This window comes from Astyanax mexicanus, chromosome 20 (genome assembly GCF_023375975.1).
Source record: "Astyanax mexicanus isolate ESR-SI-001 chromosome 20, AstMex3_surface, whole genome shotgun sequence".
NCBI classification, from domain to species: Eukaryota; Metazoa; Chordata; class Actinopteri; order Characiformes; family Acestrorhamphidae; genus Astyanax; species Astyanax mexicanus.
Genome location: NC_064427.1, coordinates 13068611 through 13081036, shown reverse-complemented (window position 1 = coordinate 13081036; position 12426 = coordinate 13068611). Strand labels below are relative to the sequence as shown.

The 12426-nt window shown below is 37.3% G+C and overlaps 1 protein-coding gene across 1 annotated transcript in view; it reads right to left on the bottom strand.

Annotated features, from left to right (window-relative positions):
- The window catches only part of cxadr (CXADR Ig-like cell adhesion molecule), a 30560-nt gene extending 18965 nt beyond the window's left edge, over nucleotides 1-11595 (bottom strand). Inside the window, exons 1-2 of the mRNA XM_022681062.2 lie at nucleotides 11404-11595; nucleotides 4549-4712 (exon numbers count right to left, since the gene is read on the bottom strand). Coding sequence (XP_022536783.1) covers nucleotides 4549-4712; nucleotides 11404-11458 — 219 coding nt within the window. The 5' untranslated portion in view covers nucleotides 11459-11595. The remainder of the gene's footprint in view (nucleotides 1-4548; nucleotides 4713-11403) is intronic.
- Between the last annotated feature and the right edge of the window lie 831 nt (nucleotides 11596-12426).

The window sequence follows — 12426 nt, the reverse complement described above, 5'->3', positions numbered from 1 at the left end:
GTGTGTGTTAGTTAGCTAGATTAAATGTGTGTTAGTTAGCTAGATTAAATGTGTGTTCGTTATAGTAATTACTTACCATGTTTCTCACTTTATAATACTGTGACATGATCTGTAGTAACTCCTCAGTAATTAGTAATTAGATACCATGTTTCTCATGGTAAAAAAGACAGGAACACCTAATTAATTATCTATGAAGAACACAGTGACACCTAGTCCGTTATCAAACACAAATATTTATTCATTAAAACATGATTTCCCCCAGAATAAGGATGTGTAGGACGCATCCTAGAGTAAAGCTGTATGTGAGTCATCACTTCTACTGAGCACATCTCCAGGAGGACTGCAGTGGAGCACAGTTTTAGAATAAACACCTGTAACACACTGACAGAACATTCCTAAACGGGTGTTAAGCAGACTACTGCACATTTCAGTGTGTCTAACATTTGGAAGATATTAAGCATACTAAGGTAAGTAAGGTTAGTATATGATAAATGGTGTCATTGGCTTTTTTATCCCCACTGATCAAATAACCTGCAGCAGCAGCAGATCATCACACTGATAGAGAGAGGGTAGCGTTCTGGCGCTGTGGAATTACCGTAATTACCCCAATAGCGCGCACAACGAAGTCTCTGTGAGACTGCAAAGCTGAAGATAAACTATTAAAATGTTAGTGCTTAATATTAAGGCAATTATAATGAAAATTTATTAGTCTTTCTTAGAGTCTAAGATGCCTTCTGGAGAACATTAAATAATGTCTCCTACATAATAATATTACGTTATGTTTTTTCTTTCAAAAATGGGATTAAGCAAACTACTACACACTGTAGTATTTCACTATATGTTGCTAATATTAGGAAGAAACTGAGGATAATAAGATAATTAAGGTTACCACTACTACAAATGTTGTCCCTGGCTTCAAATACGCCTTTAATTTCACTAATAATCAAATTATTGTTTGTATACATTGATTTAAATCCATAGTTCTCTAGGTGGCATGTAATGGTTTTCCGTAGTTAATGTTGATTTGAGCAGTAATTAATGGTAAGTTACTATAGAGAAGACATAATTAGTAAGTAGTTCTCCAGGAGATATGTAAGTCTCATTGATTAAGGTGGAGTTATAGGTGGAGAATAGTGAACTGCTATAATCATTAGTTCAGTACTATCTACTGAGTAATTACTCAGTACCCCCTGGTAGTTAATAGAAAAGATTTAGGTGTTAATGCAGAACTATTACTTAGTTACTGCTTAGTTCCTGCTTAGTTACCTATTTACTATGGAACAGTATTATAAAGTGTTACCCTCTTTTCTGGCCCCATGCCTTGCGAAGGATTTCTTCCTTGGTTTTGCAGCGGTGAAATTTGATTATTATTGACTGCGGCTTATCCTCGTTACTCCCAGAGGGTCTCGGAGCGAGGGAGCGGTGTGCTCCCTCAATCTCCAGCTGGGTGCTCGTGGGTAGCTCCAGCGTTTACCAGAGTAAAGTCTTGACAAACTCCACCATAGATGACACCTCCTCTCCTTCTGCGACATTATATATCCTCAGATCTGCTTTCCTGATCGAGCAGTTTGCTCTCTTGCTGGGTCACGACTTTTATCAGTTTGTCCAGAACTTTCAACATTTTGTACACGGCTCTGCCTGAGCTATTTTGTGGTTGATGTTGTTAAGCTTCGACTTGATATCAGATAACTGCTGGTTATCCCGTATTTCCTCCAGAACTCTCACTAAGACAGCTGCTTTGAGTGCTTAAGGATTAGCATTGGCTTTGTTACCTTGTGCGGAGCTGTTTTCTGCGTTTTTCTCGTTTGTCAACTCCTTTGTTGTGTGTTTTTGTTTATATACCTTTTCCCCATTCTTGACCCAATTTGCAATTGTTTTAGATGATTTAAAAGGGGCGAAAAGCTAGTTTTTCGGAGGAGCCGAGATCTTAGGCTGCCATTTAGGTGGATGACATCACCAGAACCTCCCTTTTGTTTCATTTTAAATACAAAAAAATATAACAGACATTAGTGTACCAACTCAAATACAATATACAAAATTATATACACTCCACATAATATAATAATACACATAATACTACATTAAAAGGTCAAGATATGCCCTTATCACTGTTGTAAGTTTCTGAGGTACTGTATCAGTTCACTTACTCGCTCTTTGTGAATTCTGTGATAGTTGTACAGACAAAACAAGCCTGGATAACAAAAGAAATGCACCTAATGTTTTGTTTATCATCCTTACTGTAAATCTTAAAATAAAATGAAATTGAAACCTTGGGAAGTGGCAAATGTGTGTGTGTTGTTCACACTAATCTACCATTTTACAAATGTCCATAAAACAGTTACCAAGTGCTGTTCCTAAGATTTGTGGTATAGCACGTTTGCTAACAGATGACAAGATCCTTCACTGTCTTTCTTTATCCATTCTGTGTTTTTAACTTTAAACTGAGGCTAAACTCTTAGTTTACCATTAGAGTAAAAAAATGCCAGAATAGTGTAGACAGTAGGAGGAAATACTGCAAAATGTAATTTCCTCCTCTCAATTGAGAGGAAATTACTCTGACCCCCTCTGACTGAATGCTTTCACACAGAACACATATTCATTATCAAACTATTTTTCCCATACACTATAGTGCAACCTCAGTAGTTACATTTTCATGTAATATGATAATCCGTAGTAGCTTATTTGAGGCCATTCCGAATGTAATTTATATCAGAATGAACAAGGTGGATAATCATTTAAATAACCAGTTAAATAGAAGAATACTAGCTATGTAAAAACCTGTTTTTGATTACATTTCCAACCAGAGAATGTAAGCTCATTTTTCACACACATAGCAACAGCAATTTGCAAATTTACTGGAAGAGTATAAGGCCACTGCGTGTGCCACGGAATTTTCGCTGAACTAGGAATTCTAGTTTACAGTTCTACCTGATGACTTACGTAAATAGAGGCAGAACTTTGTGTGTGTGTGTGTGTGTGTGTGTGTGTCGGTCTCATTTCAAATGCAAAGCAGCAGTGAGCCACCCTAGGCCAGAAAATAGCATTACTATGGCAACACAATACACAAGCAAGTCCTAAAACCCCACCCCTAATGTTTTAATTGCAAACATTGTGAATCAGGAGAGGTCTAATCAGAGATGAGAAAGAGAGAGGCATCAGCATCAGATTACGTGAGAAGTTTACAGAAAGTTCATTTGCTGCACTCTCTAACCTGTTCTTTTTTTACAATTCTATTAGGGCAAAATCACCCAGTCAGCAGAGCTACTGTCAAACATTATTGGGATGTGGGGGTGAGCAAGATAAATTAAAATAAATAAATAAAATGAATTGCAAAAATAAATAATAAGAAAAATGTCAAACCTTATAGTGATGTTTCTTTAGAGATTGTAGCTCAGCGGTGCAGGTGTTGCTATGTTTTTGCTACAGTGGCTGACATTGGTCTGTTTTATGCTAATACTTCTGTCTAAATTTTGTAAATTCTAATGTTTTGAGTCCAAAAACATTTGGCAAATGCAACTTACAGATGGGATGGTTACTGGTTTTAGGGTAAATCATTGTAAAATTGATGACTATTAGTTGTACCATATCAGAAACCAACTGCCGTTTGAAAATAATTTTAAAATACATATTATTAAGCATAGTGTCTTGTACATTGACCTAATTAAAAAGCAAGATATGTAATTAAAAACAAACTACTTAGAACACTGACAAAAAAGCATTTGTTACCCGTCTCCCCCCAAAAATATAATTTTTAAAATCCTTTAGAGAATTTTTGCATTGTTGTGTGATTTAACTCATAATAAATCCATAATATTTAAGTTAAAATACACATTTAATTGTTTGCATGGGTTTTACTCAGTTCTGTTTTCATAACACATTACCCCATCTGAAAAATCTGGAACATTCTACATTCATTCAAATCACATCTACAACAGGAAGTGATATCAGTTGGTTCTTCTGAATACCACAGACCAATATTTGTTTTTCTGTATATTTTTTATTGTAACTATGACTGAGGAGGTTAATCTCAACACTCATTCCTGTTATCTAAATTAATTCTTATATGTTATTTGTTTATTTTTAAAAAAACATTTATGTAAAATCACTAGAATGTGCTCGGTGTTAAAAAAAAAAAGTTCATTTTGAATAAGCAAATGGCACACATTCAGTAGAATGGACCAGCTAGCTTCCCCGCCACATATGAGCCATCACAGAGACTAGAAAAACTTGGTGTAAACAAAACATGTTAGAATTGAATTGCACTTTTTTTTTTAAAGTTGAATAAAAAGTTTTTTTTTCTCATAGTGCTGTTGCATTTAGTCAGGCTTTTCAACCTCAGGCTCAGAGTATGTAGGCTGAATTGTGAATGCACTGCAAAACTGCATTTCAGAGACACACCCACAACATCCAGTCGAGGAAGTACACTTCATTCCTTCAAAATGTAAATGCAGTATCAGTATAAAAGTCTAGGTATTGTGGAGTATTGTGCAGACTGTTGGTGACCATATGTTAACAATTTTTTAAAATCCCTAAGGTCTATACACTTACCACTATCTCCTCTTTCTGGTTGTCGGAGGGTTGGAGGCTCCATTCGATGTCCAGTGGGCCCGAGTCCTCCGAAGCCAGAGTGAACTGACAGTCCAGCTTCACGCTCTCACCACTCGCCTTCTCTATAGAGGTGGTTCCAGTGGAGGTGATTTCCAGCCCATATGCTAAATTACCACAGTAAGACAGGAACACATACAAACAAAATTGTTAGCATAGAGGTGCATAAAAAACGATTCAAAGCTCAAATCATTTCAATTCTGTTTCCTAAATTCTAGTTTTGCAATATTTCAATGTTGAGTGTGTTTCGGTGTGCTTTTCAGTGTGAGTTTGTGTGTGTGACCACCAACACAGCTGAAACTGCTAAACCTGAATGTCCAGTTTTAAACACATACTGCAGCACTGTGATCAGAAAGATAATAACCACTCCCTATTAGACAGGCAGACAAACAGATGGAAAGATACTGTGCGAGTAAGAGTTATGTGTGTTATGTTATGTTATGTGTGTTATGTGAAGGGCATTGGGTTGGTCTTCCAGACTGCTGTTTTATTTCAAGGAACAAAACAAGAATTATAAATACCTACACACATAGCAATCTGTTATGCATATATGCATATCTGTTTTGGGCAAATTCCTCTTTATTTTATATTATATTATATTATTTTTTTCAGATTTTTTTATTGTTTTATTTCTGATTTTTAGGTTTTTAACAGGCAATAAATAAAAAATAATTAATTTGAATGAACTGTATGCTCTAAATTAAATCACATTTAATTTCATCAAAGTACAATTTAGTTGATTTTTAACTGAGGAGCATATTAATGAATGAATAACTGAAACAGACTCAAAGTTCCCTGTTATGAACATCAGTAAGTAACAGATGTTGTAAATATTGTATATCTCATGTAACTATTTATACAACTGCACCTTTATTCACCTAAACATTACAAAACAATTCATCAGAGTTATCAGAGTTTTTTTTTTTTCAGATTTGAATTAGATAAAAATATTAACAGAATTTAGATACTTACCTAAGTAAATTTGGGATCAAAATATAGTTAAGTTCAAATAAATAAAACTGAGGTTCTTCACTCTTTTAGTCATCACAGTCATTGATTTTAGTGTTTATATTTTTACTTACATGATCTGCCCTGGAGCTAACTAGTAATGCTAACTGTTTTCTGAGCTGAATTAGTGGCTCATGTTTGATAACAGATGGATAGCACTGGGCAGGTTAGATTAGTAGATGCTGTGGTTTGATACATGTGGATTATGGCTATAGTTTACAAGTCTTTTGTTATTTTTAAATATGGAAATTTCTGCTGTATGATGTGTGAACGATGAACATCACGCTGCTCTTCAGTTATAAAGGTCAGAACACCGGCACCAGTTCTATAGTTCAGATCATTGCCATTTTTTTTATTTTAATTTTTTTTTTATTCTGTGTTTTTCCATGTCAATTCCATATTCATCTCTAAATTCCACTTCCTCTTTCACTATAGTTCCAGGCAAGCAGAGTGATTACATTAATGCAATGAGCAGCAACACAAATGGTTCAACATTTATCCCTGAGTTATGCAAATTTAAAGAAAGTTTCACTTAACGGACATACACACACTCAATTCTGCATGAAACATTTGTAGGAAAACATATGAATTCAGTGCAGTGTAGTTCCTACATGTACGCACAGTGTCAGGATTTGTTACAGCATTTGTGTGTGTGTCCAGACTAAAACAGTTCAGACCAGGAATAGTTAGGACCCTGGGTACAGACACACAGCTATTTATCTACATGAAAAGTATGGGTATTTATATACGTATTTAAGGAACACAAAATACCCCAATAACTGCCCATTCATAACTTACTAGCTGTTTTTTTTAAATGCTTTAGATAGATGATTTTTTTTTTGGTATTCCCGTTCAACATTTGTTACTTGGTACACCAGTGATTAATTTCTACTGGCTATGTGCAATATTTGTGCAATGGCTCTGATTGATTTTCCATCTTCTCTCAGCTTTACAGTTGCTTGTTTTTCCACCCACAGACAGCTCTTTGGTTTTCATGTGGGTTACATCTATAAACGCAGTCTGCGTTATTTGTTGTTTAATGATCAATGTGTCAGGACACACAGTGACACACAGTTTGGCACAACTGATTTGACAAGTCTTTAGTTGATTGTTACTTTTTTGAGGGGAATGTTTTGAAAGAATGTACCATTTATTGTCTGAATGTATAACTGGAATATGGTCAACTTCTGTGTGAGGTCATTCTAAAGTAAATATAATTAAGTAGTCCGTGTGCATCACACACAGCGATTCATGTCACAGTTTGCTACTGGAATCCTCTTCCAGTCCTCCATGATGACATCAAGGAGCAGGAGAATGTTAGACACTTCCAAGATGCTCCACAGGTCCACAGGTAAATCTAACTGATAACAAATCAATGAGATTAACATAATGTACCCTAACATAACAGCGCTGTGTAGTGCTGATTATTAGGAATACTGTGGAATGTGTGGTTAGTTTATAAGTTTGCATTATGCAAGCGCAAATTATTAATGACCCTGAATTAATTCCATACTTGTTCTCCTTTATAGCTGGCAAAGATAAATAGAAACTTTACATGAAGCATTGCCGTTTTGTGCATGCACATCAGGTTAGAAGAGAGAACTATTCAGACAAATGTCAGACACATTAAACCTCTACTGAGACAGAGCCCCACAGACACAGCTGTCAGACTGTCACACACTACTGCTCATCTGCATGTTCACAATGGCAAATATAATCTCACGCTTAGGCTAAGCCTCTCTCTCCACCAACCTCTCTCCCTCTCACGCGTGAACACACTCACACACACACACATTGGGGGATTAAAGGAGTTAATGTTTCCTAAAAAACTACTGCTGCAAATTCAGCCTTTTATCATCAGTCCTAAACACACAAAAAATTTACACACACACTCACAGGCTTATGGTGGTCAGCTAATTTCTGTACTGCTACTTTGGGGTTGGGGTAGTTTGTGGATGACTCTTAGGCTTTATTTTAATCACTTTCGCCTAAAAAGTAGTCAAGAAATGCTGCTTTTTAGTTTGAAAACCCTCGGAATTGTAGTTTAATATGGCACTTTTCTAAATTCTCCTACCTTGAGAACAAAGACTTCAGTTTCAACTAGCAGTTGTGAATGGGACATTGATAAGGGAGAGTACTAAATAAAGTACTTATGCAACAAGTCTTACGAACAGTTAGACACACAACCCCTTCTAACTCAGACTACATTCACGTGAAAAGAGAGCATTGGGTGACAAGTTTTATAAACATTGAAGAATGGCAGGTTATTATGAGCGACTGCCATAAACATGAAATACATTCAAAATAGCTATTAACAGACCATCCAAGCAGGAGTTATTTTGCAAAGTAGAATGGGCAAAAGTCTCTAGATTTTCTAAATAGTCTTTAGATGTGCAAATCTGGTAGATATACCCCAAAAAGCAGCTGTATTTGCAGCAAAATGTGGCTCTAACATCTACAGTTAAGGTCAAAATTATTAGCCCCCTAAGAACTTTTGACTATTTCCCTAAAATACTGGCAATTCTTTGCCATATACATAACAATTTCTATAGTAAATTATTAATCCAGGATACTGCCACATTTTGGTCCACTTTGGAATATAAAATAAATATTCAAGATTTCTTAATAAAATAATTGGTGAAAACTGAGATGGTCAAAATTATTAGCCCTCATGTGATTTTGTGTTTTCAAAGCAAATTAACTGGGTTTCAAACCACACCTACCAATCAATTAGATTTGAAAACACACCTGAGCAATCAAATACACTGAACCTTATTTAAATGACCCCAAGAAGCAGAGTTAGTATCAGTTGACTACTTGAATGACAGGGATACTCTTGGGTTGCTCTGTAATCTTTGTATGAAGCAATATCACCATGCCAAAAAGAAAAGAAATCAGTCTGGACCTCAGACAGAAGATAGTAGACCTTAATTTTCAGGGGGAAGGATATACTGCCATTTCCAAGCGTTTCATGGTTTCTAGAACAGCTGTGCGTTGCATCATCGCAAAGTACAAAGAAACAAAGTCTGTTCAAAATAAACACGGAGGTGGTCGAAAACGCAAGATTTCAAAAACTTTGCAGCGAAAAATAATCAGAGATGTCAACAAGAATCCCTGGACCTCTGCTAAGATGATTGTTTCTGAACTTGCTACTTCTGGACTTGATGTTTCACGCAAGACTGTTGTGAGGGCTCTACATCGTGGTGGACTTCGTGGTCATCGTCCAAAAAAAACCCCTTTGCTCTTACAACGGCACATCAAAGCCCGACTGAACTTTGCCAGAGACAATCTGAAACATAAGAGTGAGTTTTGGAAGTCTGTCCTTTGGTCTGATGAAACCAAACTTGAGCAGTTTGGGCATATGGATGCTGCTTTTGTTTGGCGTAGGAAGGGCGAGGCCTTCAACCCTAAAAATACTGTCCCCACAGTGAAGCATGCTGGTGGAAGCATAATGCTGTGGGGCTGTTTTGCTGCTTCAGGGACAGGAAACCTTGTTCGGGTGCATGGGACCATGAAAAAGGAGGATTATGTGGATATTTTGAAGAACAACATTAGGACATCTGCTTCCAGTCTGGGCTTAGGTCGTCGCTGGGTCTTCCAAGACAATGACCCGAAGCAAACATCAAAGTTGGTCAAAACCTTTTTGAAAGACACCAAAATCAACGTTCTGGAGTGGCCCTCTCAGAGCCCTGATCTCAATCCTATTGAAAATTTTTGGAGGGAGCTCAAGGTTCGGGTCCATGCTCGGAGACCAAGCAATTTGCATGATCTTGAACAATTTGCCAAGGAAGAGTGGGCTAAAATCCCTCAGGAGACATGTGCCAACTTAGTAAGAAACTACCAGAACAGACTGTTGTCAGTTTTGAAGCAGAAAGGCTACGCAATTGACTATTAGTTGTCAGAGGGCTAATAATTTTGACCATTGCATTTTTTGCTTTTTTCTTGTTTCTGTGAAGCAAACAAATAAGAATGTTCATTTGACCTTGCACAGATGTTGTCTTAGTTCTTGTGGACACACACAAACTATAAAGACTTAAGGTTATGGCCCATATGATTGGAAGGATTATGGTTTTATTTGATTTCATAAGGGGGGCTAATAATTTTGACCTTAACTGTATATAAGTATTGATATATGGGCAGCTGAATACTTTTGCACATCATACTTCAAACTTTTTATTTAAATTTTGATAACCATCTATCATTTTCATTGCACTTCACAAGTGTGATACTTTGTGTTGGCCCATCACTTAAAATATTAATAAAATAAATGTTGTATAGTTGTATGGTGACAAATTGTGAAATATTTAAGGACTATGAATGCTATTGCAAGCCACTGTACATACATACACACATTCTCTCTCAAACACACACAAAGCAAATTCCCCACACAGCAAATTCCCCACCAGTAGCTCTCTCTCTCTCTCTCTCTCTCTCTCTCTCTCTCTCTCTCTCTCTCTCTCTCTCTCTCTCTCACTCACACACACAGCCTAACCTATTGTGGTTCAAAGACCTGTGTGTCTAGGTTCCTTGTGTCTCCTAGCAACAGTCTGCACACAAGACAACTGAATTAATTCCATAATTCCATAATTCCCCCCCCCCCCCCCCCCCATACAACCAGTTAATCAGTTACTGTTTATTCGTTCATGGATCCTTTCAGCTTTGAGCCAAAGCAGATACCTCCGCCTGGAAACGAGGGGGAGGAGCGTGAATCAGCTCTAAACAATTCACACACACTCCCTTCTTCATTCCAATCGAATTCCAATCTCCACCAGTTAACGACCGCTCTTCTGTAATTACTGACACTGCAGAGAGACTGATCCGTCAACAGGTCAAATAATCAATACTAACACACGCCGTCCCTAGCATGATCAAACCACCTGATTTGCCAAATGTCCTCCTTTGGAACGTAAAATATCGAAATTGTATGTCCGAGCATTCGGGTTGGTCCCGCCTTCTCCATGCCATGATATGTACCTGCATGTTCATTAACCATTCGCAAGTCTGCTTCTCATCACAGCTTAAAATGCCTACATGCAAAAACATGTTCTAGAAAAAAGATTGTGGTAATACATATTCACAATTCACACAACAAAAAAATATAAGCGTTTATACTACTCCTATTACTACTACTACTACTACTACTACTACTACTACTACTAATAATAAAAATAATAATAGTAAATGTTAATATAATTTGTGGGGAACACATTTCCCCACATTTTAATGGACTGTTTATTATCTATGTATTTAAAAATAATTTAACTTTGTACAACGATGTATAACTAAACACCGTAAAAATGTAAACGTGTACGCTGAAATAAAAGAAGCCAAATATTCTAACCACGATCAATTCTTTTGTTCCAAATACCCTCTTTAAAAAACCAAGACCTGATAACTATACCCGTCCCTTATCACACACACACACACACACACACGCACACAGAAACACACACACACACACACACTTTCTCTCTTTTCCCAGAATTCACAACGACGAAACTTCACTGAAACTGGAACTCTGGGCAGGGAGCAGGCCTGCAACTGGCGACAACTGGCGACAACCGGAAATACTGCTATTATTTCAATACTATAAACAATGACGTACAATTACTAATACATTTGTTATTTTTGTGTCAGCTTGCATGTGTAGGTCAGCCGCTTTATACACTATACACCGGCCGTTAAGCTAAAATAAAATCCTGATCGACATTAAACGAATAATTAGTGGTGATACAGATCTTTACCGACACCGAAACCAGAAACCGCGACATTTGTAGAGCTCTAACTCACCTGCGGAGAAAAACGTGCACAGGTAAAATACATGATCCAGTTTGATATGAACCATTTCGATATGTTTTTCCCGAAAAGCGGCAAAAAAAATCAACTTTTCCAGTTTAGACGGTCGGGTTATCCTCACGCTTCCAGGAGCATCGAACACAGAGCTGGGCAGGTGGATTCTGGCAGGAATCCGATCACGTGCTCTCACAGAACTGACCAATCAGAGGCGCGTCTTTTCCTTCAGTTGCATTGACCAGCTCCACCCTTTCTGCACTGGGATTGGCTAAGAAACGCGGGGGGCAGGCTTGCCGTACAACGGGTGGGGGGAGTAAACTGAGAAAACAAAACCTTTGCCTCCTCTTGTTGGGCAAACAGCGCATCACATTACTGTATAATCCACCTTTTAAGCTTTAGTTTGCCCTCAAATAATGCGTCACATAATTTATTTTAACATTAAAATCCATTAGAAACACTGTTAAATAGATACATGGTTATTTTTTTGGAGGTTTTGTTGTGATAGAATGCTGAAGCAATAATGGTGCAAGTAGTGGTATTACGGACATGCTTAGCAGACTCATTTGTCAGGAGTGATCTTGTGTGTTTGTGGGGGGTAGATTATGTGTTTGTGCGTTTGTTTAATTTAGTTGTAAAAGTTCCACGGTTGAAGCATTATTCACCCTCACCTGAGCTTAGGGATGAGGGTTAAGAGAGCAGCACAGCTAACATGTCTAGACGTTTCTCTAGTACATATTAAAGTTATAGTGTGTACTGGGAATACCGATTCACGCTGTTTAATACTTTATTCTCGTGAGTGATCTTGCACACCTCCTGTAGCACTGCAGTTTACTGCTGCACAAAGCTGTGTGTAATCCTTCCACAGCTGCATTCAGAAGGCAGATGAGTTTTTACAAAGCAAAGCATTTCTTTAGGATCTTCAATCTGGTGGAGAAAAAAGGTCACCCATTTAGTCACATATTGTGCTATTTATACATGAAACTACTCACCAACACATAGTGTAACAATATAATGGTTCAT